The sequence below is a fragment of the Microplitis demolitor genome, chromosome 3 (genome assembly GCF_026212275.2).
Source record: "Microplitis demolitor isolate Queensland-Clemson2020A chromosome 3, iyMicDemo2.1a, whole genome shotgun sequence".
NCBI classification, from domain to species: domain Eukaryota; kingdom Metazoa; phylum Arthropoda; class Insecta; order Hymenoptera; family Braconidae; genus Microplitis; species Microplitis demolitor.
Genome location: NC_068547.1, coordinates 1181059 through 1205744, shown reverse-complemented (window position 1 = coordinate 1205744; position 24686 = coordinate 1181059). Strand labels below are relative to the sequence as shown.

General features: G+C 29.7%; 2 protein-coding genes across 5 annotated transcripts in view; one reads left to right on the top strand and one right to left on the bottom strand.

The window, feature by feature from the left end:
- The first annotated feature begins 1368 nt into the window (after nt 1-1368).
- On the top strand, nt 1369-3820 carry LOC103576206 (U3 small nucleolar RNA-interacting protein 2). The gene is made up of 7 exons (XM_014444073.2): nt 1369-1597; nt 1686-1810; nt 1886-1998; nt 2094-2324; nt 2398-2698; nt 3123-3466; nt 3544-3820. The coding sequence occupies exons 1-7, from the start codon at nt 1550-1552 to the stop codon at nt 3774-3776; spliced, it is 1395 nt and encodes a 464-aa protein (XP_014299559.1). The 5' UTR covers nt 1369-1549; the 3' UTR covers nt 3777-3820.
- A 3353-nt stretch (nt 3821-7173) lies between these two features.
- The window catches only part of LOC103576205 (ephrin-B2), a 178023-nt gene continuing 160510 nt past the window's right edge, over nt 7174-24686 (bottom strand). For 2 of the 4 annotated variants that reach the window (XM_008556333.2, XM_008556334.2), the window contains 4 exons: nt 12460-12601; nt 12065-12356; nt 11637-11975; nt 7174-10662 (listed from right to left, as the gene is read on the bottom strand). In XM_008556333.2, the coding sequence (XP_008554555.1) occupies nt 10499-10662; nt 11637-11975; nt 12065-12356; nt 12460-12601 (937 nt within the window). In that variant the 3' untranslated portion in view covers nt 7174-10498. Of the gene's footprint in view, nt 10663-11636; nt 11976-12064; nt 12357-12459; nt 12602-21737; nt 23263-24686 lie in introns of those variants that run through there. The other 2 variants (XM_008556335.3, XM_008556332.3) reach the window with 2 other exon arrangements.

Genomic DNA, 24686 nt, shown 5'->3' with positions numbered 1-24686 from the left:
AAAATGGGGTTTGTAAGAAACAGTAAAATCTAACGGTATTTAAATTAAAGTTGAGTCACTAAATATAAAACAGTTAAAGAGTAATTGTGTAACAAGTTTATAATTTATTACTAGCCAGCGTATACTAAAAAAAGAATAAAATAATAAATGCGGAATAAAAAAATTTGTAAATAGATCAAAAACATTTAAAATAACAAACTAATGTTATAAGTAAGAATTAATTACTAAGTAATACTTATTTAGTTTAAATTGTGTAATAAAAAAAAATATAATTTCCATCATGAATTTATTACTTTTTTGTCTCCATTTTTTATTTTATTTAAATACCATTACTTAGAATAAATATATCAAAATTAATCATACTTGTAGTTGACATTGTAATTTTTTATTACTCATAAATATTTACTTTTAATAATTACACATTGATTGTTAATTATTTATAAGTGTGAATGTAGCAGATATTAAATTTTAATTTTGAAATTTCGCGCCAAGATGGCGCTACTGCGTGTCGCTCTGTTCAACGTTCAAATTTTTGCTGAAGTGGGGGGCAATCGAATGATTGCAAAATCGATTGCTTTGTAGCAACTGACGGTTCGATAGCGACAGTCAGTATCATCGACAATAGCAGTAGTAGTCCAGATCTTTCTTTACGTTTGAATTAAAACGCCATTACAGTGGCGTCCTGTAATTTTCACAAAATTTGTTGCTCATGCTTAGTTATTGTTTAATTAAATTGTGCAAAGTGTCTGTGGTGCAGTTAAGTGTTCAGTGTTGAGTGATAGTGTAAAGTTTTGCGAATTGCTGATGCAGATAACTTCCAAGTTCCTGAGCAAAATCATCTGGCATCGTCTGGTGGGAAAATAGCAGTTAAGTGACGTTTTTTAGCTGGAATACACTTGGAGCAATTTAAATCAAATCTCCAAGTGTATTAGGATACCCTTCTGCATATTATTTTCCCGCCAAGGTTTGTTCAAACACTCAAGTGTTTTTTTTTTAATTTTCAAATATTTTTCTATCATATTTTGCCGCCATTTTATTTTGACATACGGTTTTTAATTTTTCTCCAATTTCTAATAATTTATTTTTCAAATATTTCAATTTGCCGCGCAAGTAATAAGAATAATTAATAACGCTACAGCTGCTCGCAGTGCATTTCGGAGTGCTCTCATAATTTGAAAAAAAGGCGCGCAAATTTTGTATTTTGAATTAATGTTTAACAATTGTTTTTTTTTTGTTTTAAAATAAAAATTAATTTTTAGCTGTCAGCAGGTATGTAAATTTCTAATTATTTATGGAATTCAAAATTCTATGGAAAATATCTATATGGTATAGTTTAATATACATATTAGTATAAGTATATTTTAGGCGCCATTTGTAAATAATCCGTCATCTGGATTCGTTAAAAGTTAACCTCTAATAACCACGTGTATAAATAACTAGACTCTAAGAAGTGTTAATGTGTTTTTTAAAAATATAACATATAAGTAATTTTTTTACTTAACGTAATTTACAAAATTCCAATAATTTAATTTTGGAGTTAATTTTCAAAATGTCATCAATTGGTCGTAAGCATGGCCAGGGAATTCGTAAACGAAAGGTAATTTTATTTAATTAATTAGCTTATATATTTATTAATCACTTATTCTAGAGCATAAGTAAAATAATAAATTGTAATTATTTTTTAGGTTAATGATAAAACAAAAAATAATGCGGGTAGTAATTTAAAAAGTTATAAAAAATCTAAAAAAGAGGATGACAATGAGAGCATTGCCAGCAGTGATGAGGAATTCGCTGAAGAAAATTTAAAAAAGTATGTTTTATTTAATTAGTCAACTAAATTTGATAATGATAAATTAATAACATTTATTTAAAATATAATTTTAAGATTAGAAGCTAATAGAAGAGATGACGACTTTGAGTCTGATAATGAAGAAGAAACTGCTGAAGAGAAACGGGTGAAATTAGCCAAACTTCATTTATCAAAAATAAAAGCTCAAGGTATTTTGTTTTATATCAATATGCTGCACAAAATTTGATAGTTGTATTTATTTTGTAGTAATTAATTATGTTAATTTATAATATTTATTTATTAGAAAATAATGGAGAACTAGATGATGGAGAAGATGTTGTTGCACGTAGATTACAAGAAGAATATTTAGAAGAAAAAGGAAGATTGAGAAAAACAGTCGCCAGAAATTATGTAGGTCACGAAGACTTCTTACAATTAAAATGTAAAAATCATCGGGATTCAATCACTTGTTTATGTATTTCAAATAATGGAAAGTTTTTGTACAGTGGCTCTAAAGATGGCACCATAATTAAATGTAAGTATTTAAAAAAAAAAAAAAACAAAACTTAACAATAATTCGAGTTCAAAAATTGAAATTTAATTTACAGGGTCATTGAGTGACAGAACAAAAGTAAATGTTATAGGTGGTAAGAATAAGAAAGACATGAAATCGATACTATGCATGGCCGTTAGTTCAGATGATAAATTTTTCACCGTCGGTCAATCTAAATCAAATGACATAAAAGTTTACAATGGGGACAATTTGACGTTTATTAAAAATTTACAAGGACATCGTGGTGATGTTAGTGGCTTAGTATTTCGTCGTGATACTCACACCTTGTACTCAGCATCCCAAGATAGAAGCGTTAAAGTTTGGAATTTAGATGACATGGTCTACGTTGAATCTCTGTTGGTTTATTTTTAATTATTTTAGATTGTAATTATTTATTATCACAACTGGATAAATTCTTCCGTTATGTATATGTATATATACATATAATATGTGGTAAAAATAGCTAGACATTTTTTATATTTGTGGTATATATAGAAGCAGTTTAAATATAGGGAGAGACCGTTCATAAGTTTGTCTTTGATAAAAAAGAATTAAAAATTTCCATTGAGACCAAGTCATTCAAGTATTGATATTTTATAATTTATATACATAAATAACAATATTTAGTATTTTATAAAAATCTAATATACTAGTAAAAATTATCAAGGGATAAATTTTTAAAATGAGAATTTACGTTTACCAGTCGTGATAATAGACTATTATTTTTTTATCATTAAAATAATTATAAGGTATATATTTAACTGTGATATTATTTGAAAGGTTTGGGCATCAAAGTCCGATAACGTCAATAGATGCAATGTCACAAGAACGTTGCATAACAAGCGGCGGATATGACAGATCAATAAGACTATGGAAAATAGTACAAGAATCACAATTAATATTTAATGACACTGAGAGCAGTAGCAGTGTTGACACTGTTAAGTTTATTAACGACCAACATTTTCTAAGCTGCGGTGATAATGGCCAGCTGTGTTTATGGAGTGTCATGAAGAAGAAGCCTCTGTACTCTGTAACACCTGCTCATGGTGTTGATGCAACTAATGGAGAACCGATGTGGATTACAAGTATCGCTGTGTTATTAAATACTGATTTAGTTGCTTCAGGTTATTATTTACCTATTACTTAAGTAAAAAAATAAAGAAATTTTATAGTCAATTATTAAATGAATATTTTATTTCAGGATCAAGAGATGGAAATGTTAAATTATGGGAATGTGAGGAATCATTCAAGTCACTTAAATTACTTTTTCAAGTTAAAGTAACAGGGTTCATAAATTCGATGGTATTTACTCCAGATGGTAAAAATTTAATTGTCGGCGTAGGTCAGGAACATAAAACAGGCCGTTGGTGGCGGATACCAGAAGCTAAAAATCGTGTAATTATAATTCCCTTAACGAAAAAAAATAATAAATAATTTTTATAAAATAAATAAAAATAATAAACCATATAATTGTTTAAATAATTTTTTTTATAAATAAACAATTTATTTTTTATTGGAAAATTAATTCATCGATAGTAAGTTTTAAGGTTTTTAATTAATACCTTAACACTAAAATTAATTGAGCCTAGGAATTAAATGTCAGTATAAAAAAAAAAAAAAAAAAAATTTTAAATAATTACTCAGCATAAAATTTAAGAGAAGTAAAATATTTAAAAAAATAAAAATACATTTACAGTTGATCATAAAGAAAATAAAAAATTCCATTAATAATAAAATTTAATCTCTTGTTGAAAAATATTTTCGCTGAAAGCCACAGCGTATTTTTATAAAAAAAATAATCCGCGCAGTAGGTGATAATTAAATGAAAGATATATTGGTCCACAGTACAAGTATTTATTTATTCTGTACAAAAGTTTAATTATAAAATATTATTATGTCCCACATTAATTAGGTATTCATTCTTAATTTCTTTTTCACCACATAATTGTCTGGAGTTTATTTTATTTTTTTTATCTTTTAGCTTCTATAACAATCATCATTGTATATAAAATGCGTGTGTATATTAAAAAAAAAATATGTTAATTGTATCGTGTGTGTATGTGTGCACAGTTTACTTTAATAATAATTTAAACCTTTACTTTTTATTAAATTATTTTTTAAATCTCAATTATAACAAACTATTTCGCCTTGCCACGGTTGGGATTCTCGTCCATACAATTTTTAGTTTTATTTTATATATATTTATATATATATAATTATCCGTTATTCATATTTAGTAATTCATAATCAAATAACTCGTTATTAATAATTATATATATATATATATATATATCGTACTCAACTATCAATACAATTAGTAAGTATTGTGCATTCTTGTTCTTTTTTATGTTACATGTTTTTTTTTTTTTAAATATTCACAAATAATTATTTATTATTATTATTATCATTAATCATTAATAATTAGTTTTATTAATAATAATTATTATTATTTATAAATTTATTATGTGTAAATACAAAACACCGAATTTTAACATGCAACATACACGCATACATACACACACGCACAAAATAATTAACATTTTAATGTTCGTTGATCTCGATTTATTATTTTATGACCACACATTTAATTGTCGAGTTCGCGGTAACGTCTTTAAAATAAAAAAGAAACAAATTTTTTATTCAAATGAGAAAAAAAGTTGAGCACGTGAGTAAGCGTAGAAATATTTTCCACACTGGCTCATGCAAGTGTTTTACAGTAATTACCCCCAGCACACGTGTGATTTTTTATATGCTACTTCCACTTTAAACTTCTTAAACTATGTACATATGTTAATATGTATGTACACATATGGACTAATCACGATAAGGCATAAAATTTAAACAACCAATTAAATCACCTGCCTCTTAAATAACTTTCATTTAAATTCAACAAACTAAAATCTTTTTTTTTTTTTTTTTAATTTATTTCTCTCTAGTACTTTCAAGTTTCGCGCATTATTTTCACACGTGCCAGGTTTGATTTTTTTAGAACTTATTCCTCAAGTTTTATCGTTGAAAAAAAAATTTATTATTATTTAAAGAAAATACAATTTCATTTTCATATCACCTGCACTGAAACAAAAATTTTCAATGTCTGCCCAGTTCAAATAAGTCAATTTCAGACAAATTGACTTCAAAAAGCTCAAATAATTTTTATTTTATTAAATTAAAATCAACAATTAGCTGTCAAGTACCAAATTATTAATTCAAATTTCAAAAAAATTCACCGCATAATTTTTTCACAAGTCATTGTCTCAAATTGTCTCATTACAACTGACCCAGACAGAATCTCAAACTTTCAATGCAGATAATTTAAAAAAATATATCATGCAGCGGGAAATGACGATTTAAAAAATCACGCGCCTTTGGCTCCCCTAAAAAATCGTCTTGTTTAATATCCGCCACAGAATACATTGTCATTTTTTTTGTTTTTTATTTTTCTACCGATGTGTTGGCTATCGTTACGCAAATCTAACTGCCTGTGCTGCAATATTAATTAATTAATCGACAGTAAACAATCCTCCTAATCTATTTTTTATTTAAATCCACAAATTTCTATTACAACTCTTTGTCCCCATACGATGATGTCATTATTATTATTTATTAACCATTATTTATCATTAATCGTTAATCGTTATTATAAATCATTAAGGTATATATATATATTTTTTTTATATATACGAGACGGATGTGTTCGTAACATTTTTCAAAATATTATTAAACATTTTAGTCGCATTGCTATTGTTCAATATCCTGTAAGTACTGTAAGAAACTTTTTTTATCTGAATTATTTTAATAATATTTTTATTAATATGACGATCCTGGTTAGCAGACAATTAACAGTTTTCCGATTTTTTTTCCAACAAATAAAAAAAAAATGCACATGTAGAAAATTCAAAAAACTACAGGTGCAATTTTTTAAAATATTTTTTTTTTCATAATTTGTTTTTGAAAAAATCCAAAAATTGTCGGACGCCGGCTAACTTGAGTATCACTTAATATGTTGGTTTTTTTTTTTAGTAAAAAGTCTATTGCGCTACATATGACAACTACTGTTACTACTCTACTGCTATGAAATTTAATGTATGTATGTATGTAAGTACGTTTCTTTACTTTTTATTTTTATTTTAACTTGCGTGTAGGCAGTGAAATGCCACTAATTTAAATGGTATAAGATGAAAGATGAATTAGAGTCTGATACACGTGGTTCAATCACGCGACCAATGTCACAAAAAAGTTTATTTGTTTCAGTAACGAGTTTTATCGAGTCTTTTTTTTTTTTTTTATTAAATTCTTGCTTGCGTGTAAGAAATTTTTTAAATTAACGAATCAAAGAGTTGGTAATTATTTTATTAATAAATTTAATTGTACCAAGTGATTTCTAATATATATATATATATATATATATATATATATATATATATATATATATATATATTTATATATAAATATATATATATAAATTTATTATCTTGTTTTTAAATTTTAAATATTATTGACAGTTTACGATTTTTATTTTAAATCTCAACGACAAATGACTAGAATTTTTATTCTCTTATAATTAGATTGTTAACTTTTTAATTTTCAATAACAAATAATAATAATAATAATCTGTAAATGCAATAAAAATGAATTTATGGGCAAGTTTTATTTCGCAGCACGTTAGTGGTCTGATATATTAAAACTAAAATTAAAAAAAATTATTATTCCACTTTTCGTAACTGTGATAAAATTGTTTAACTGCTAATTACTTTGTGTTTATCATTAAAAATTTAATATATATCAACATACATTTAATTTTTTATAATCATTTTTTTTTTTTTTTTTTTAATATAAACCTATTACTTGTCTTAATTTATTATTTCAATAATCTTATACATTTATTATTTTTTTGTTTATAATAATAATTCGTATATACAAAATGTATGTCCGCTTCCCCGGGTTAAGTAATGCGGTAAAATAAAATATTTATTTGAGCGAGGTAAAGTAGGATCTGGAATGGAGAAAAAAAATATCGACAATTATAAATTATTAAAAAAGGAATAAAATAAAAATAAAATGTTATTTTGTCACTTTAATATCTGTAGCTTGAGTTTAAATAAATTTAGTACTTAGTACACGGGTTAATTTATTTTTTAAAACTTTATCTTAACATGAAATTATATATCTATATATATATGACCGTCACATTCACTCGTACATACAATTCGCTCAGTAAATAAAATACCAAATAATTAATCATAAATAATTATCATAAATTAAACAGTTGATGGATTTAAGTTCAGTCTTTTATCAATTATAAGACGGCATAAATATTCAAACTCGACTGATTGCTTTGAAAAAAATCAACTATTATTTTTTTTTTTATTATTGATATTTTATTATTCACGCACGATGAAAAAAAATTTATTTAACATACACTTGGATTAACAAGACTATAATACTTAGGCTTACAATACTGTAATGGACAACGTTTTACAATAACGTACACGCTGTATACCTACAACTTTATTTTATTGTAAATAATAAGTTCAAATTTTTAAATAAATCAATTTCAATTAGTTATTGAGTGGACTAATGAAACAAAAAAAAATAATTATAAGGACGGGGGAGTGGAAAACATACAATATTTACAGTCAGTACTCAATCTTCATTACAACTCGAGTTTCACTTTATAAAGGAGTAATCAATAAGAACACAGTTTCATTTTGTCTTTATCGTCTTACTCATTATTATTATTGTTGTTAACTAAAAAAAAAAGAATTCAATTTTTAATTATTTTCCATAAGTTATTTGATATCAATATTAAGAAGTCTAGGTTTCCGTGGCGCTGCAATGACCAAAACTTTTTTTTAAATAACTTCTTCAAAAATGGACTAATTCCGGCACTTTTTTTCAAAATTGTCATCTTTAAATTTACTTGCCAGAAAAAAATATTTAAGAAAATGAAGATAACATCTATGAAAATTTAAACTTTTTTTTTAAGTCGCATTTTTCTACTAATCAAGTTATTGAAAAATTTAATGAATAAGTCATTCTGTCGAGTTCTTTAGAAGTTCGCGGTCATTTGACAGCGCTACGGGAACCATAGAATCTCCTGAATATTCGATAATCGAATAAAAAATATTCAACAAATAGATGGATAAATTAAGGATAATTGCGACAATAAATAATAAGAGTTTAAGTATCAATTGATAAACATAATTCTGCTAGATATATAAAATGCCATGACACTGTTTTATTTTTTCTTTCGTTCCATTTTTTTTTTTTTTATAATAATAATACATAAGGGAAACACATGTCTCATTTATTTATAATTAACTATTTAAACTTACTTGACGTTTACTTAAATTTTTTTTTTACTAGCATTATATTTTAAATATCTATTTAATCAGATATTCCCTGCGTGACAATAATTATATAGATAGTAATAAATATAATACAAACTTATTATAAAAATTATTACAAATACTACTATATTACATATTAATTTAATTATCATCGTTTTGATAACGACAATCGACTCAAGACTTGTCTATTTTAATGGGTGTGCGCGTGTGTAATGTGTATGTATGTATACGTGTATATATATTTGTATGTATTTAGTATTTACTCTGACGAGAAATTTAAAAAAGTATTATTGAATATATTTTTTTAAAATATTCCCATGTTAATAAATAGACAGTCGTGATGTCATTTTATTTAAATAATATTTATACGAATTTTATCGTAAGTATTGCGTAATAAACACATGCATCATTATTATAATTATTATTTATATATATAATATATATATTCGTTATGATTTTATTATTTACACGGAGGTTATTCTATTTATTATTATTGTTATTATTTAAATATAAATTGACATTCATACTGTCGTTATCGCGTATTAAATAAACAAACATATTAAATCCAATCGCGATATTTTTTAATTATCCGTCATAATTATCAATTTTTTATTTTTTTTTCTTTTAATTTCAACGACAAAGAAGATAAATAAATTTACCAAAAATATTTATTATATTTTATAATTCGCGTTGTTAATTTTAGTCTCATAATTTACTTAATTAAATAAACGTCAATTAATAATATTTAGAAATTTATTTACAAATATGATAATAATAATGTGTCTGCGCGACCAGCGCCGGCACTATTGTTATCTACGTTTTTATCCGCGACGATGACAGATTTATGTTTTTAAATTATTTGAATTAGCCGCGTAATTCAAAAAAATGATAATAAATAAAGAGAGAGTGTCCGCTAAAAAAAGAAACGTCTCAGTATTAATTATAATTTAATAACAAGTAGTTCATAAAACTGTTCGTCGAGATAGCCCGTATATCGTTAAACATATATTTATAGATATACATATTTATTTGTTAAATATATATATATATTTAACAAACAAATATACCCATTATTAATTGGCGTAATGATGAGGACAATCAGTACGACTATTTTGAACTTTAATAATAGTGATAATAGTGGATAACTACATAGTGCCTAGTGATAATATTTAATAATAATAATTATAATTATTATAATATGGCTTTAATTAATTTTGTTCCACGTCCTTTAGTTGTTGTTTTTTTTAAATAAAAATTCATTCATTCTCATTCTTTCTTTGTTCATTCGCTGGCTTTCTCAGTTTTCATTTTTTTTTTTGTAATGCTGACAAGAATAGATGAGGCGTTAATATGAAATAAAAAAAATTATCATGTCACTTTAGAAAATATAATTTTACATATCTAAAAATAATAATATACTTTATGGTATTCCAAGTTTATATATTTCTTTTTCCTGTAAATAAACTGACGAATAAATAAATTTTTTTTTGACTATTGGGATTCGTAACAAAAAAAAAATTATATGAAAGTTTAAATTTATATAGTAATTGAATTTTCATATAAATATATATTAATGCCTCGTACGAATGATGTAATAGTATTAATAATTAATAATAATAATAATAATAATAATTGTCTGTAAACAGGAATATCGTAGACGCAGATCGTTGGTTCATTCGCTCACTCAGTCACTCATCCGTCGATTCCAAGGCAACGAAGGTCGAAGGATCGTGGAAATGAATTAAACGTAGGATAATCACAGAAGAAGGGGAGTCTCGATGGGCGCCGAGGTCTACTGCAGTCGGTTCACCGCATCAGAGTGGGCAGTAGTATGCTGACCAGAAGTGCTACCGTTGAGAGGTAAATCAATCGGTGAAAACTCTCTCGTGGTCGACATAGTGCTGAGCTTGCACCGGTGTAAGTTAGCTCTTCATTTTTTACCACCTCGTTCGGATGATCCGAGTACTCCTCTGCAATTAACAACAAAAATTATTATCCCTCAAGATCACAAGAGAGTATTTAATTTATTTTATTGTAACTTATGACTACCTTTTAATAGATGTTTTAATGGAAGTATATTTAATAAAGCGCAAGTGTAGACTATTTATACAGACTAAGTAGCAAGACGTATATATATTGAGATATTAATATATGTATACACAAGAAAACCCAATGGCGTATTATTTAAACAGATGGTTTTTGTGGGGTAAAGAAAAAAACAAGATAAAACATTTATTTTTGGTAAGAAACCGAAGGAGAAAAAATTTAAAATAAATAAAATGTCAGAGCGTATATTAATAATTTTTTTTTTTAATTATAGCTAGGAATGAAAACATACAGTAAGCAAATGAAGTAATAAAAAAATGTTATGTTTAAAGGGAGTTAAAAATTGCAAAATCTTAAATTGCCATAGTAAAAGTTTAAGTACACGCGACAGGTGTGAACAGGTGCCGCTGTCTTGTAAAAAAGTTGGTGCGTAAACGCATTAATCGTGATAATCGTTGCTTCTTGCATGCATATATATATATATATGTATATGTATTAAGAAAAAGAGAAAGGAAAGAGCGGTAGAGGTGTGCGATTTTAATCGTCTTGGAAAAAAGAGATAGACGTAGGAAAAGAGAAGAAAGCAGGGGAGCGAAGGTGAAAAGGGTCGTGACGGGTTCTCTATATAATGAGTAGTGAAGAGAAATACTAAAGAAAAAAATAATAATAATAATAATGATAATAATAAAAAACGAAAATGCTTTTATAAGGTTGCGAAGAGAAAGAAGAGTAGGAGGAAATAAATAAAGAGAGTAGGGGAAGGATAATGCCGCAAGCGGGCAGGTGCGGTATTTAAGAATGACTGGATTCTCTCACTCACTCACTCTCTTTCTCTTTCTCTTTTTCTTAGGGTTTTGCTGAGAGTGTAGTATAGATATATAAATATAAATCTACGTACTGTTTTTCTTCTTCTGGGTGATGGAGGTCTTGGGCGGTGACGCTAGGGATGGCGGTCCATTGTGAATCGGCGGCTGCGGCTGATGGGGATGTGACGGGTAGATTGCTGGAGGGGGTACGTGAGGTAGAGTGGGCGCCGCCGCGGCTGTTCCCTGTTGATGATGATAGATGTTGCCTCCTGGGTAGAATCGATCTCCGCCCTTGAAGACGCTTGGGGGTGGCGATGGTGGCATACCGACACCACCGTTGTTGTTGTTGTTGTTGTTAACTCCTAAAATTCCACCGCTTGTTGAGCTGCTAGATACAGTACTGCTACCGCTACTGCTTCCGGTAACTGACACTAATCACCGTTTATTATAAATATGTTAATATCATTCTTATCATTTAAAAATAATATTCACATATCTATTTAGGTGTCTAAGTACTTACGGTTGTTGCGGGACGTCGCTGATGATCCGTCGTTGGCACAGCAGACTTTGAACACCACCTTCATGTTGTGAGTGGAGCACCGGCCACCAATGCGCCTGTGGAGATCGTCCTTTGACGATGTACTGATAAAGTAGTAATCATGACCAGGAAGAAATTCCAATCCACCGGGCTGCGGTGTAAATGGCCTGAATGTTATGGTAAAGTACATTGTTTTTGTGGGTTTGTCGCAAACCGCTATCACTCGCGGACTCGGGTTTGTTATTCTACAAGTTTCGTACTCTTCTTTGGACACCTGGAATCAAAATCGAGTTTTTAAATATTATAAGTTAAATAAATAAATAAACAACTTTAAAGCTTTTAAACTTTAAAAAGCATTCTCAAGTATATGGACTTACATTATAAATAATGTATTTCTCAGCTTCATCGTCGTAAGTTCCAGGTCCGTAAACGGGACATATAATATTCACCTGGTCATACTCAAACGCTGCATTATTTTTATTTACATCAATAATATGGTCCGTGTTGTCTATACGAAATCTGTGGAAAATAAAAATAAAAATAAAAAAAATTAATACAGAAAAAGTTTAAATAAATTCGTGTTTAAAACATATAAATCGTTAATGATATTCGGCAATAAATTAGCGCTATAAAGTCAGATCTATTGATACAGATTAAATGTATAATAACAATAATGAATTTAAAAATGAGAAGGAAAGCTGCGAAAGAAGGCGTCGATGGAAGAGGCTATCCGGCGGATAGAGGACAAGTCCGCGCACGCAACCGGTTCTCCTGTGCCCCTCCTGCTGGTTCCACGATGTGCCTCAGCAGTTTCAGAGCTCTTCCCTTTGCCTCAACACACACATATCTATATATCCTCTTCTCCATCGCATCGCATATATTATAGTGTGGACGCAGGTAAAGAGTGCACCCGCACAGGCCCTCGTCCGAGGAAAAAGAAAAATAACTAGTGCGCTATCGCTAAGCGCCCTCAAACTCAAGGCCCGCGAACTCCATCTACATGTATGACTACATATATATATGTATTATATGCTCCTCTGATTCAGATATGCATGTAATGTATACGACTGCTTTGCTTATGTACCACCGCGTCAATATATATTTACACCGCGGATCGTCGTCGCTGTACTCATACTCGTGTACTTGACTCGGCTATAACTATTTAGTACATATATATCTATATATAAGTACATATATGTATACACATGTTTTCTACTCATCAGCAGCACCAACAGCAACAAATTTTCTCCTTCTCTCTCTAAAACTCACTCGTTCTTTATTATTTTTTGTTCCTTTTTTTTAACGTCTATCCTCTGCGGCTATATCTTTTCTACACTCGACTTCAACTGTATTACTATACAAAACATATACATATACACATATACATATATACAGAAAGAGAGAGACATGGGGTGGTGGAGAGTTGAGTGGAATCGAAAGGCGTACATCGCAAGCGAGAAACGCGTTTCGACATTTCGTAGTATTAACGGACGATCTCGTAAGTGGGCGTGTAAGAACTCGAAAATTGGATGGTAGGACGGCCTGGAGCAAATTAACGTTTGGCGATAATATCCGTTTTCGGGCTTAAGCTGTATCGGTTGGCTTTCGACTCGCGCGCGAGTACAATCTCTAAGCAAAAAAAAAATTTTTTTTTTATTTATCATTTTATTTATTTACTAATTTTTGATTTAGTTTTATTTGCATATATATTTATGTTTATTAAAAGTATGTCTAATTTTTTTTTTCTTTTTTTTTTAATTTTACTCCGTATGTGATACGCAAGTGCACTGAGTACGTTGATTTAGATTTGGGTGTATCGTGTATGTACGTGTCGTCAAAGGTGGCATATACTGTATACAGGGACTCTTACTCTTGTGTTCTTTGTTTCACGGCGTGAACCACCGGCTCAATCCGCCATCTACCATCAGTTTTATTTTATCTTCTTTTTATATTATTTTATTTTCTCTTTCCATTATTTTCTTGTATTTTTTATTTTACATTATACCGTTTTTATTCTCAGTCAAATCAAAATATTCTTCGCGTTTTTTTCATTTTTTTTTTACTACCATTATTATTATCATCATTATTATTTTTATACCAGAGAATAAATTTATTTTTTGTCCGCTAATATTTGAATAACTAAATGGACCTTTGTCATTGCAATTTTCACTCGTATACATATATGTATATATGTGACACCTACTTTGATGATAGATATACATATCAAGTCCATGGTAATTGGACTAACGATAGATATATGCTCCAATTTACTGTCCAGACACAGTCTGATGAATTGGGCAAATTGAAATATCGAAAAAGTGGGCGTTGTACATACGATAGAACCGACAAAATACAAAGATTTTATTAAAAAAAAACTAATTACATATAAAAAAAAAAAAAGTAATTTATCTGAGGAAATTTAACGATTAGAGTTTGCGGTTTAAACATTTACCGTACAGCGGCAATGGTGATAAATTTAAAAAATGTGCCGACTTAAAATAGATGACAAAAAATGAAAGAGTAATTAAGATGAAGATGCATAATTTATACATCAGTAGAAAGTATGGGATTAATGTGTGCACGTATGTATATATATGTAAGAATAAAGGAAGAGGAATAAAGTAAAAAATATAATAACGCTAAATAAAATAAGATAAAGTGGAGATTGGGAGTAGTGGATTCTGCCGGGAGAATGAGAGGGATACGCGGTGTGTGCTAGACTGAGCGTGGCGACGGCCAACGAGGATATATTCTGGCAGGAATATCAAAGCCGACATAGAGTTGGCGTCAAAGAGCCCGCGTGAAAAGGGAGGAGTAACAAGCAACCAGCATTGAACACAAGAACACGACCAAGACACACTCATGTGCCGCCGCGTGTGCACGTTCGTATCATAGTTATCAATGTGTATGCTGTATTTATATATATATATATATATATATATATGGTTTTATTCATCGCAAGATCGTGTGGTAACACGCGACAACCGTTTTGCTCTCATGACTTTGCTAAAAAAATAATTGTTGAAAAGTTATATTTGTAATGTACCAATTATGGAGTACAGAATTCAAGCACATTGTCTCTCCTCATATTTTTTTTATCCACTCACCACTTGACTGCATTTCTGTCATAAATAATTTACTCAATAAAATTTATTTTAAGATTTTTTTAAATTAAAATTTTCGACTTTTTAATTAATAGGATGACCCAGTTCATTGATTTCATTTTTAATAGTTGTTCTTATTAGACTTATCAGGTATTTTCCGTAATTAATTAATGAGTGTGAATGTAGCAGATAACAGACAAATTTAAAATTGTAAAAAATTAATAAAATAAAATTTTTAAAAAATGGGCATGTAAAAAAATTTGAAATTAATAAGTGCATTTTTTTATAAATATTATTTTTTAAATTATTTATAATTTAAAATTTGTCTAATGTCCGCTACATTCACACTCATAATTAATTCAATTTTAAAAATCTGGAAATCGATTTTCAATTAATAGAGACCAAAATTAAAAAATTAACCTTTGCTTTTAATGAACTTAAATTTATCCTGGAAAATTAATTTATTTTCCTCAATCAATAAAATCAATTCTCGAATGAGCAGAAATAAAATCGATGAATTTTTCATCAAATCACTGAAAAAGATTTTTAAAACTTAATCATCCATGAAAACTCTTTAAATGCTCTTAAAAAACAAATAAAACGTATAAATAATTAATTTTTTGTGAAAACACTTTGAATAAATATATTTAACTTGTGCTGCTACAAAAGTTAATTCTCTAAAAGCATAAAATAATATTTTAAACATAATAAGATTTGGGTAGAAATATAAATTCTCAGTACAAAGTTTCTGACAGACATAAAACATAGATTGTATTTTCTTTTGAGCAACCTTCAGTACCTACAATAACATTTAACCGATTGTTTTGTATAGTTGTTTTCCTGTATAGCACTAATACGTCACATGGTGTAGTCTATGGACCTTGATCCTTTCTCATCAGGGAATCCGGCATTGAACAGAACCTACATCATAACACATAACACAAATCTCTGTCTGTCTTTTCATCTTCATCTCCATCTCTATCTCTACTTCTACCTCCACTTTTATTTTTTCCCATATCTTTTTTTTTCTCGAGTTATCGTCCCATTGTACGCTTTAATACTCTTTTACTTGCTCATATTTCACATCGGAAAATAAATACCATACAATTGATTTTTAAAATATATATATATAAACATAAATACACTTTTATTATTTAAAACACTCGTGCTATTTATTCCCACTTACACCAACCAAGTTTTTGTAAATTTAAAACTTAAAAGTTTATAAACTTTACGAACACGTGGCTAAAAAAAATGAAATTAAAACAAGCGTGTGGTGTTTTTTTTAAATTTATTCCGAGTTTTATGACACGAAAAATTATGTATGTATTTATGTAATTATTTTTTGAGGTAATATATGATGTATATCACATATATATTTATATACTTATGAGTAATTACAATAAAGTAAGTGTAAGTGGATAACAAACGATTTAAGCCGTGTAATTTTTATTGTGGCGGTAGAGTTTACACATCAGTCAGGAATTTACGCGTCTACTTACGCGAGGGTGAATAAAATAAAAAAGAAAAAAGAATAAAAAGTGTAAAAGAATTTTGAAACTTGGCATAAATTCACGTTTGTCGGGAGTGTCTCGTGTACAAATGGAAGTAACAGTGCGCGAGTAGACCATAGTAGAGTAGTTTAGAAGAGGAGAGACGAGGAGAGACGATGGATGGGAGTTTGAGAGTGGAGCGGACTAAAAATTCCGCTATACTTTATCCCGCTGTGCAGCTCCAGCTCCAGCTTCATCTCCAGCTCCAGCATCAGCTCTCCAGCCTCCAGTCTACTCAACAAGAGATTCAGGTATACAGACCCGTATACCTGGAAGAGAGCTGTAGGTAGACACGATCACGATGCTCGGAAGGATGTAGACTTGTAGACGTTTGAATGATACTAGTACTACTACATCTACTATTATTAATACTACTACAACACTGTTAACTACACCCGCTTTTGTAGTTATCGTTTCTTTTCTTACATTTTTATTTTATTTTATTTTATTTTATTTTACTTTACTTTTTATTTCATCCTCTTTTATCTCCCTCATTCTTCATCCACTCCGATATGTATTAACGTTTCCTTATATTCTGTTGGCTATGTCGCACACACCCTACACCAACACTTCAAAAGAATGTTTCTCGTCTCGAGAAATACTACAAAAAATGACTCGACTGATTATATAGGTGTAAGTTCCCAGGTAGCCGAACTCTAAGAATTATAAATAAAATAGCATACTAATTTTTACTTGCATCCAAACTCCTTGTAATTTATTTTATTATATATAAATATGAAAAATATCATTTCTTGCCGCAAGAAATATTTTCTGTAAGACTAGAAATCATTTTTTTCTGTATACATATATATGGAATTTATAAAAATATTTTTTCATGTGTATTGAATAAAATGATAAAAAAAAAACCAGCTGTAAAGCGTTAACGGAAATTTGCAAGTTGTGTGAGAATTGAAGTTCGCAGTCGAATGAACTCGAGTCAAATGTCTAATGTAACCTCGGTTTACAAATGACGCCATGTTTCGATAGATTGGGAATTCGAGAAGGATATGCGTCATGAAATAGACAGGGATAGAAGTAAAAAAAAAATAAAAAACAAGAAAATAAAAAATAGACATTGAAAGGGAGAATAGAAAGCCTAGGAAATAATAAAACACGATAAGTACAAGGTCATGTAACCTCCATTAAACTTAAATATTTGTGTTTTAAAACTTGTAAAATATATTTTACAAAATTTTTTAACCAAAACAAAGTTATCGGTTCCCAGAACCTTAAATTTAAATCCATCGTCTCGAAATAAATTTGAAAAAAAAATTGTTTATTGTTTTAATGTATGATAAAAAAGGTATATTTATAATAGCAACTAATGGGTTGCTAAAAACATGCTATTAAATAATAATAGAAAAAAAATATATATGACACGGTTTACATTGTCGGGATCATCAGCGTTGGCGTATAGAATCATAACATAACTCAGGCATACATTACTATTATATATATTTATATATATATATGCATGTATTAGTAAGGGTATGTGACGAGCAGCTGTTTCTTTTTTTTTTTTTTTTTTTTTTTTTCTATAAGAGCACAAACGCGCGCAGCATTTACTACCGACATCTGTCCTCTCTTTTTCCTAGTCCATTTTCTTACAAGCAAAATATCATATAATTGAAAGCTCTCATACATATATATGTGTATAAGCAGCACCTTTTACTATTATATTCTTGGTCAGTCTTCTATACTCGCTAGTTCACCCGTGACAGCAATCATCACGCGCAGCAACTTACATTACTTACAAATGGACCAAAAAAAGAATAAAACGAACAAGAAGAAATCTCGAGCGGCTTTTGAAAAATTACACAATATTAAGAATAATAAATCAAAGTAACTATCGATCAACCCGGGCATCAATAAAGATGTTTATAAATAATTAAAATAAATATAAAAATATTTAAATGATTGGATCGGATGATAATGTGGATTGTAAAATATATTGAGGAGAACGAGGATGCGGTCGAAGATGAGGACGATGATGAGGATAAATTTAAAAAAATGATTAATTTAATATACTAAAAATTAAAGGGTGTTGGTATATAATGGTTTTAAAAAAATTAAAGTTTTTTTTTAAAACGAGCATACATATGATCAGACCCGGAAGAAATGCAGCTATAGTGATGATGGATCTTGTGATAAATAACAACTGTTTCAGAGCAGGTTTAAAAGAACCGGTGAAAAATGTCTGGCCGAGGTGTAACATGATGTAGTCGAGAGAGGATGCAACCAAGAGTGTGTTGGGTGCCGAGAGCATAAGAGACGTGGGGCTTGTTTCGTCGATTGGACTCCGCGATCTGGCTGACCAACAGAATGAACAAGGAAGCGGTTAATGTTCGGCTCGAGTGATATGCGACTGTATTCCATTGGGCCCGCAGGGGCTTACCTCTTTTATGAGATATGGTGCACGTCCAAATTCGTAAGAAAAAACCATCTCGCAACGAAACATTTGCGTTTATACACTGGCACTACTTATGTATAGGCAGGAACAGAGATATGTACACACATATATATGTATATACATATATATTCATGGGTAACGGTACGAATGCGTATCAGAAACAACGTGAACACGTCGTCCATTAGGATAATTTATTTAGAACCTAGTAAAGTTATATGGAGAATATTAGATTAGAAAAAATTTATTTCTTGGGTGAGAGATCTTTTGACAGGAGATGAGTTTACGAGTAGAGAGGACCAGCTTAATAACTTGCTATGTGTAATTTATTAAAGATGATAAGTAAAAAAAAAATAATAATAATAATGAAAATGAATTAAACTGTGACGATGAAAAGAGAAATGATTATACGGATTTTTTTAGGCGAGAAGGGTGGAGTACAATGAACCTTTATAAATTATTTATTCAATGATTATTTTTTTTTTAGGGGAGATCCAGACGAATATAAATTTTTTTAAAATTACTATTTAGTTTTTTATTTAAAATTTTAAAGACGTATAACCGTAGTCTCAATTGGTTCCTAAGTAATGGAGGAAATATGAACAAAAAAAAAGGAAAAAAAAAAAAAAAACATTTTAACGACTTGACCTATTTGTTTTAAGTTCATGGTTTTGAAGCATGTAAAAGCTCTCCGGCTGTATGAACTCTTAAAAGTTATTAAAAAAACGAACAGTTTAGATAAAACTTGAGCTGAATCAGAAAATATGAAATTCGCTTTATAAGTTTTTTAAAATTTTTTTATCAAGCCAAAGCCTTTCGTTTTACCGGAGACTGATTATTTGATAATAATTATATTGGGTATGAAAATTAATGATATTAAAAGTTGTCACCAATTTAAAGCGTGACTGTCGAAAAAAAAGTACACAAGTAAACTAACAGGGTTCATGTAATACAAATAACAACACGTTTAAACACAAATTATAAAATTAAAGTATATTATTATCGTGTCAAACATAATGGAGCAAGTATAAAAAAGGTTAAAGCGACTTTCTACTTAAATTATATAGAGAAAACCCGTATGTCACGTTGACGTAACTAAAAATTGAATTAGAAAATATCGATAGTTATTTTTTGTTACTAAATATTTAACAAAGATCAAATATATGATAGCTGTGATCTATGGAACGAGTATTTGGTTCAAGAGTGCGAGTCTGTACCATATAAATAAATATATATATGATAGATACATGTACTCCCGTTACGTTTGTGCTTCCGGTATTAGATTGTGGGCGAATAGATAAGTCTAAGAGGACCACACAAAAATACATTCATAACATTAGACATACAAGAGATAGATAAGAAAATATTAAGCCATCAAAAAGTACTTGAAGCTTTTACTTTTATAAAACTAATCAAAATAATAATTGTTTGACTACTACACTTATTTCTTAACAGAGACCATTCGTATATAAATATATGTATAATATATCTAATATACATATATTTAGATGTTTAACTATTTAACATAAAAGTCCGTAGAGATTTGATGATAAAAATGTATTTTAATATAACGTATAGATACCTGACGCGCTCTTTTTCCTAGCGTTAAAGTCACCGCGATTCTCATTACTTTATCTCTATATATATATATATATTAAAACAATATATAATATACGTTTATATCTTTATTTATGATACGTGATACCTTTGTGAGTTATCAATAATATTTATTATCAATGAGATAATAAAATAATGAAATTTATTACAAGGAATTCAATCGCGATTTTTTTTTTATTGACAATAAAATATATGATAATTGCCTGTGAGTAAATTATTTTACTGTCAAGTAAATGGAGCAATTTTGATAAAATTTTTCTTCTCATTTCCCATTAATTGTTTGATTTATTTTTTGATAAGTTTAAAAACTAATTTTGCAATTTTTTTTTTTCATCAGCTCGAGTTAAATAATTCATGACAAAAAAAAAAGTGACAAAGTATTTTGGTAGGCCTCAGCTTCTGAATATTCACCGAAAATAATTGACAGCTCATTTATTAACGATAGACGTTAAATTAAAAAATTATGCGTGTAATTAATTTTTTTTGACAGATATTTTTAGTTTGCTCATAATTTAACGCTTATGTCACTCAATGTCTCTAATTTATAATAAAAAAAATTAAGTAGATTGTTAGAAAAAAGCCCAGTAGATTAAATTTTCTAAAATCCACAAAAAAAAATATTTTTTCTGCAATTTATTTTAACTAAAAATTTAATCTCTCCTCCACAAAAAAAAACCTGCAAGAACTAAAAAATTATGATCCTCAATTTAGTAATTTTCGGATTTTTTTTTTCAACAAATAAATTATAAAAAAACTAAAAATATGCACATGTAGAAAATTTTAAAAACTACAGGTGCAATTTTTTCATTTTTTTTTTTTTTTATATAATCTATCATAAAAAAAAAATTCAAAAAATTATTAGACGGCTAACTTCAGTATCATTACAAAATTCCAGCTGCACATCCATCGATTTCAGTTCTCTATCATTTCAAGCTCGCATACGTTAAAAAAAAAAAAACCAAACGTAAACTTACATTGAGTTAGTGGTATTCCAATACATGTTGCTGGTTTTAGCGCAATTGCTGACAGTGGAGAGTAAAACTGTCTGAAGGCATACGAGTAAAACCAGAGTGACGAAGGATGGAGGAGAAACCATCGTAACAAAGACTACGATGATGATGACGACGACGAGGACGACGAGGGATCATAAGAATCGAGTGTGCGACGTTTATAAATCACGCACACCTCTCGTGTCACTGCTATCACCATTAACTATAACAACCACCTTGCACTTCTCACCACAACCAAATTCCCACATCTATTTATAAATATAAATATAAATATATATTTCTATATCCACTTAATAAATTACACTTATCACCTAGGATTTTATTGCACTTCCTCAGTACAGTTCCAACATCAGCAATCACTTAATCGTGATAAATAATTACATGCATACGTTAATTAAAAAGAAAAACTCCCTGTAGTTACTCAGGTACGTAACTTATTAAAAACTGGAGACTCGGGTGATCCTAAATTTTTGTAGCCACCGTGGGCTCAGACAGTCACTGGGTGTCCTTTTTAAATTTTTCATTGGTGGTCTTGTTGCCGTAATTATTGTGAGTTTGTTGCGTTTACTTGTCATCGAGATTCCACATGCCGGAAGTATGTAGTGGTTAACATTTCTCGTGTCTGTTTATACAATTACACAGATAAGATTCGCTACAACAATAACAATAATAGTGATAATGCAAATAGTTACAGTTGTAGTGATAGCGATGGCAATAAAATAAAAGTAGATAAAGAGAGAAACACGCGTTAAATCCGTGAGAAACAATCACATACACTTTTAAACTAGTATCCAAGATCAGTTGGCATGATTTTGCACTCTATTCTCTGGTTGTTGTTTTACTTATACTTATTTTAATCCTTTTATACTCCCTTTTATAATATTATTCGCGTTTAAAACTGGGCACCTCAACCAGCTATTCACACTATCCAAGAAACACGACGCGCCCTTCACTCCCCCACTTTAACTTTTATATTTTTTATTTTTCGTTTCTCAACTTCCGTTCACACGCGTTTCCTAGCACCTCACTCACCTTAAGCACCTACACAACTAATCGCCAACACTCTTATTCTTCGATTAATATCATATATTTTATTACTTTATTACTATTTATTGTTTGTACAATACTACTGTCATATACAGCGCACCCTTTTTAAATTTATCCACAAGTTTTTAAAATTCAAATATGAGCGGGAAAAACAAAACTTGTTTTGAAATTAACGCACGGTGCAATTGTACGAGCAATAAAGTTTAATGAAACTTGACGTTCAATTTATTACAAGGTATAAGATATATAAATATATATCTATATATATTTATGTATGTGTATAAGGTCGTAGAAATAATACGCGGAGTTATTACCCGTGCGGAGTCGCGTACGCGTCTGCTGGCAAAGCCAATTGTCGAGGAGCGTTCAGTGTTCTGTCCTCAGGACGTATCCGAGTGAGCGCGAACTGAGACGAAAAAACCCGAGCACAAAAGAGGGGAAAACGTTGCACTGTTCTCTTGTGTTGGGTTGAGCTTCTCTTACTCTGGTGCTCTGGTGGTTCTCGCGGATTGAGCTCCTACTCCATCGGCGACCCCACTCTTTGACTCTTTACTCTTACTCTCTAGTCTACTCCATTCTATGCTCTCTGCTCTCCACTCTCCACTCTCTAACTCTTTTTCTTATACTTTACCACTCGCGTTTTAAACTTTTACCCAACAGCTAGCAGTCAATTAGCTTGCTGCGTTGCTTGCAATGTCGATTATACGATCAACGTTTCATCCATCAGTAAACGATTATATGAATATTCATTTTTTACTCCGACAACTTAACTATTGTATTAATTTACAAAACTCTGACCATAAATTTTTAAATTTCCCTATATATATATATTTATATACATATACATAAGCCCGACGTGAGATCGATTTTTTTTTATTTATTTCAAAAAGTTTTTTTAGGAAGAACTGGAGTTGAATCGTCGTCCATTGGTCCTGGTCCAGTGTCTCGTGGTCTTGGTCGCAGAACCGGTATCAACCCACGGGCGCAGTCATGTTGGTCATTAGTTCGCCTAACATACAACGTTGGGACCTATCGAACTTGGGCGCCGCCGCCGGTTTATTTTCTTTGTCCCTTTATATAAAGTACCATACTCTTTTACTTGGACTCTACTTAAAACTGTATACTCTTAACTGAGATACTACTGCACTCGCCTATAGTATACTAGGCACACACATGTGACAGCTGATAAGAGTTGCAACTGGGTTAAGACTACAAGACATTAAATGACATACTTTTTTTTATTGCGCTTTTGTAACAGGAATTTGATCGAGTTGTTACGACTAGAGTTAATTATCATAAAATAAAGTAAATAAGTATGGGTGGAGGTTAAAGTAAATGACGTAGTGATAGAAAAATGTTGAATGACTAAAGGATTATAGCGACTACTATTGTATAGGATCATTACGGGCGGTTGTCAGGGTTTTAATAATAAAATCGAGTCACGCTTTCAGTATAAACCAGTACCGGTACCAACATCTTTAAATCTTTCTCAAACAAACTCGGGCAGCTCGGTAGTATAGATACTCGATTGCTGACCTTCGATCCGTTCGATATACATCTCGTACTTATACTTGTGTGTTGTTGGCCCGGGTCGTCGTGAAGAATGAACCAACACTGGATGCTGGATATATACATACCAACAGATAAATAAGAGACTGGGTTCTTAAAAAGAGAGAGTAAGGAACCAGAGTGCAAGGTGGAAGGTGGAAAGGGTTTCAGAGACCAAGAAATCCTTGTACTTTGCCAACCAACAAGATTAAATGCTGGTGATCCTGAAAATACCAACCAGTCCAGTGATTTCACCTATTGACTACTGATAAGAAATTACCATCATTTTTATGTACAATGACGTCAAGTGTCTGACAA

Coding starts and splice junctions, on each gene's coding strand:
- LOC103576206 (XM_014444073.2), top strand. CDS start 1,550: ATGTCATCAATTGGTCGTAAGCATGGCCAGGGAATTCGTAAACGAAAG. Junction 1,811..1,885: donor GCTGAAGAAAATTTAAAAAA/GTATGTTTTATT, acceptor TATAATTTTAAG/ATTAGAAGCTAATAGAAGAG. Junction 2,699..3,122: donor ATGGTCTACGTTGAATCTCT/GTTGGTTTATTT, acceptor ATTATTTGAAAG/GTTTGGGCATCAAAGTCCGA.